The sequence below is a fragment of the Notothenia coriiceps genome, unplaced genomic scaffold, assembly GCF_000735185.1.
Source record: "Notothenia coriiceps isolate Sejong01 unplaced genomic scaffold, NC01 NC01_scaffold00000311, whole genome shotgun sequence".
In the NCBI taxonomy this organism is placed as follows: Eukaryota; Metazoa; Chordata; class Actinopteri; order Perciformes; family Nototheniidae; genus Notothenia; species Notothenia coriiceps.
The window spans coordinates 1-3,631 of record NW_011333012.1 but is presented as its reverse complement, the minus strand read 5'-3'; the positions used below and the strand labels follow the sequence as shown (position 1 = coordinate 3,631).

At 37.0% G+C, this 3,631-nt stretch overlaps 1 protein-coding gene across 1 annotated transcript; it reads right to left on the bottom strand.

Annotated features, from left to right (window-relative positions):
- Positions 1-607: 607 nt before the first annotated feature.
- LOC104941293 (cysteine and glycine-rich protein 1-like) lies at positions 608-2,488 on the bottom strand. The gene is made up of 3 exons (XM_010766378.1): positions 2,402-2,488; positions 1,231-1,340; positions 608-783 (listed from the first exon to the last, which is right to left on the bottom strand). Exons 2-3 carry the CDS (start codon positions 1,337-1,339, stop codon positions 611-613), a joined length of 282 nt encoding a protein of 93 aa, XP_010764680.1. The 5' UTR covers position 1,340; positions 2,402-2,488; the 3' UTR covers positions 608-610.
- Positions 2,489-3,631: the final 1,143 nt, after the last annotated feature.

The window sequence follows — 3,631 nt, the reverse complement described above, 5'->3', positions numbered from 1 at the left end:
TGAGATAGTTAAGTCAATATAATGAGATAACTAAGTCAATATAATGAGATAACTAAGTCATTATAATGAGATAGTTAAGTCAATATAATGAGATAACTAAGTCAATATAATGAGATAGTTAAGTCAATATAATGAGATAACAAAGTCAATATAATGAGATAACTAAGTCAATATAATGAGATAACTAAGTCATTATAATGAGATAGCTAAGTCATTATAATGAGATAGTTAAGTCAATATAATGAGATAACTAAGTCAATATAATGAGATAACTAAGTCAATATAATGAGATAGTTAAGTCATTATAATGAGGTAACTAAATCAATATAATGAGATAACTAAGTCAATATAATGAGATAGTTAAGTCATTATAATGAGGTAACTAAGTCAATATAATGAGATAACTAAGTCAATATAATGAGATAGTTAAGTCATTATAATGACTTACAGGATTTCTTTTTTTTTTTTCCTGTGGCGCAAACAGGCTTCCATAGCATTGACTTCTGTCCTGATCCAAAGATGATTTAAAGAAGAAAGGAAAATGTACTAGTCATTCCACAATTTGGATGTACAGTATAATTATGATATACATAGTTGAAGTGCTGTTTGCTCACTCTTCAGGCTTGATCCCCAGTCCCTCTCCTGTGTCCATGCTCAGGGTGCCGGCTCCGCCTCCGAACCCGTAGCCTTTTGGCCCGTATTTCTTGCCATAGCATGATTTGCAGTAGATTTCATCCACATGGACGGCCACTGTTGTGCTGTCTAAGTTCTTCTTACAGACCACTTCAATCAACAAAAAAGAGAACACATGAAATCAAAATCTATGTACCATTACTTATTGTCCTTTACTCTCACTCCTACAGCACAGTAACTCCCTTTCTCTAAAACATTTTTTCTCAGATGATTAGCCGTGACATTACCCCAAACTATGCGTGACATCTTAAGGAAGAAACCCACTATGTGCTTGGCTGCCTCAGATAAATACTTGTCTGTGCTTCAGGGAAAGTGTGTGTACCTTCCTCTGCCATAAAAGGAAGCTTTTGTCACATGTTTCCACTGGATCCATATAAGGAGTGAGACGTCTGAGCGAAATCCTGCTGAGGCTCACTTTCCTGCCCTGATGCCAAATACCCTGCATTCCAACCTGGCACAGGTCGTGATGACCGTTTACTCTCTAACTTAGGTCAGTATACAAATAAAGCAGATTACCTGAGAACTTAAAATACTTACTGCACAGAAAACAGGATTTATGCCAGCTCTTCCCCTCACACTGCACTTCCTCTGCAAAGTAGACGGTTTTCTGGCAGCAGCCACACTTGTTTCCTCCCCCGAAAGGCATTCTGTAAGCAAGCAGGAGAGCCTGTTGTGTACATTTTCCATTCACTGTATGTATAATATCTGTCTTTTGTAAAACAGATCAGTGTTGCTCTGCAGAAGGAGAACATCTGCACTACTTGAGGCTAGATGCAACAATACCTATAAAAGGAGAGGTAGCAGTTTGCTACACTTCTCTTTTTTCTATCTTTTGTTTGAGCATTCGAGCAGGAAGGACTGTCCATCCCTGATAATAAAATGCAAAATATACCTGCTGACGCTGCAAAGATAAAGATGAAATGACCTCAGAATACACTCTGTATTAAAACCACGCCAGTGTCAGCACTGAGTAACATGTCTTCATGTGGATGATCTCATGTTATGAGGGTCGTCATCCACACAGAATGTCATTAATCTACTATATCGCTCTGGATAAACAGGAAAAACTCCCTGCATTTTATTTTGTAATCACACGTTAACAGTCTTGGGCTCAGACAACCCAACAAGCTACCATGATTTAAGTTTAGTTACTCAAACAATACTTTAGAACATAATAAATAAAAGCACAGTTCAAGGATAGCTTTGGGCTAGAAGACTTTAAAAACACAGTAAACAAGAATATTTGTTCCGGTACTTTTTTTTTAAGGTTATCTAATTTCTTTCCTGCTAATGAACAGGAAACACTTTTGAAGCATAAAGTCATCCTATCTAGACAATAAGAGGAAGTGTCCATCTCTAAAAATAGGCCACTGAAAGCCAAAGCCCAAAATATTAAGAAAAATACCAAGTTGTCGTTTTTACTGCATTTTATCCTGCATATTTTACGTTGTTTTTTTTACAAATGTAAACAATAAGACTGACTTGTAGGCTCAATGTAATATATTTGTTTAGGATTGTTGTTAACACACTAAAACCATACAATGTCAGTCATTTTATGTTTCCATCTCTTAGAATAAATACGGCCTGTTGTTTGAAGCTCAAACCATCAGGTCAATGTTTTTAAGATAAAAGCACATACACAAGAGGAAACAATAACTTGTAATTCTACTATCACATCTTAACATGTCGACATCTTAAATGAACCTACCTGAAAGTCAAAGAAGGATCCTCTCCTGTTTTTGAGAGATGTCTGAGTTTAGGAGAGGCAGAGGTCTGATGAGGAGAGACAGAGGGAGGCTGAGAGGACACCAGGCTGAGGGAGGAGTCACAAGAGGGAGACAAGGGAGAGGGATGTAGCGAGGCAAATCGGGAAGAAGATTTTAGTACTAGTTTATTATGGGAGAGGTTTGGACACAGAAAGAGATCCTTCATCTCCATGTTTGAGAAACTGTTCTTGGTGAAAAGAAACAAAGCCTCCTGCCAGAAAACAGGCATAAATGAAATGTAAAAGCAACAGATGGATGGTGTTGTAAAAAGGAGCCCAAACTGTTTCAAAGTAATTCTGCACATTAGCAGCCCCAAATGGAAAGTAGAGCTAACTGTTTTTCATGGTTTTAAAAGTCCCCTATTATACTGTTTTTGATCAATACATTTTAGGTCTCAGATATATACAAAACCTCCATAAATATTGGCTTGACCAATCCGAAAGTCTCTCTGTTGAACACCTCAAATAAATGTTTAAACATTTATTTTGTTTCATCCTCGCTCCGTTCGTCATACACATTATTTCCTCAGAATTACATTGTGATGGATTTGGTGTATGTGCTGTCTCTTTGTTTTAGGTGTTCATCTCACTGAATTTTATATTTACCATAGAAATTATGATTTTGAGGTTGTCATCATATTTAAACGGTGAATACAGAACCAACAATACAGTACAGCCTTTCACACACAGTTGCTAAACCGTAAGGTGCATCAATTAATTGTCCAAACTTCGATAATAGGGCATACACTTTAATTTAACATTATATATTTGTATAGATATTTCCCTGTGAGTTGGTGGAGACCAAATCAGAGTTGAAAGGAGAGTAAATACTGGACTTGAATTCATCATACACGACCACAAATACAAACTAATGTTATCCCATGTCTTCTTTATTTGTAAATAAGCAACTGTTGCAATCAACTTCCATCAAATCAAATAAATCCACATACAGTAAAGGTGAACAAAGGTCATAGTTGTTGTGTTGCTGCTGCCCCCTGGTGGCCAACATGCTTTATTTGCAGCAAAAGAATGCTCTGCCTTCAGTACTGCAGCCATCTTTTCTTCTGGCTTGTTTCAGGGATTCTGTTCCACTTTTTTCATCCGTCTGGTATTTAGCATGTGCAACACATGATCAGTTGGATTGAGGTCAGATGTCTGATCCGACAAGTCAAC

Bases quoted from the DNA above. Each gene is read 5' to 3' on its own strand.
- LOC104941293 (XM_010766378.1), bottom strand. From the start codon at position 1,339: ATGCCTTTCGGGGGAGGAAACAAGTGTGGCTGCTGCCAGAAAACCGTC. The intron at 784-1,230 runs GTAAGTATTTTA...TGTTGATTGAAG, and splicing joins TAAATCCTGTTTTCTGTGCA to TGGTCTGTAAGAAGAACTTA.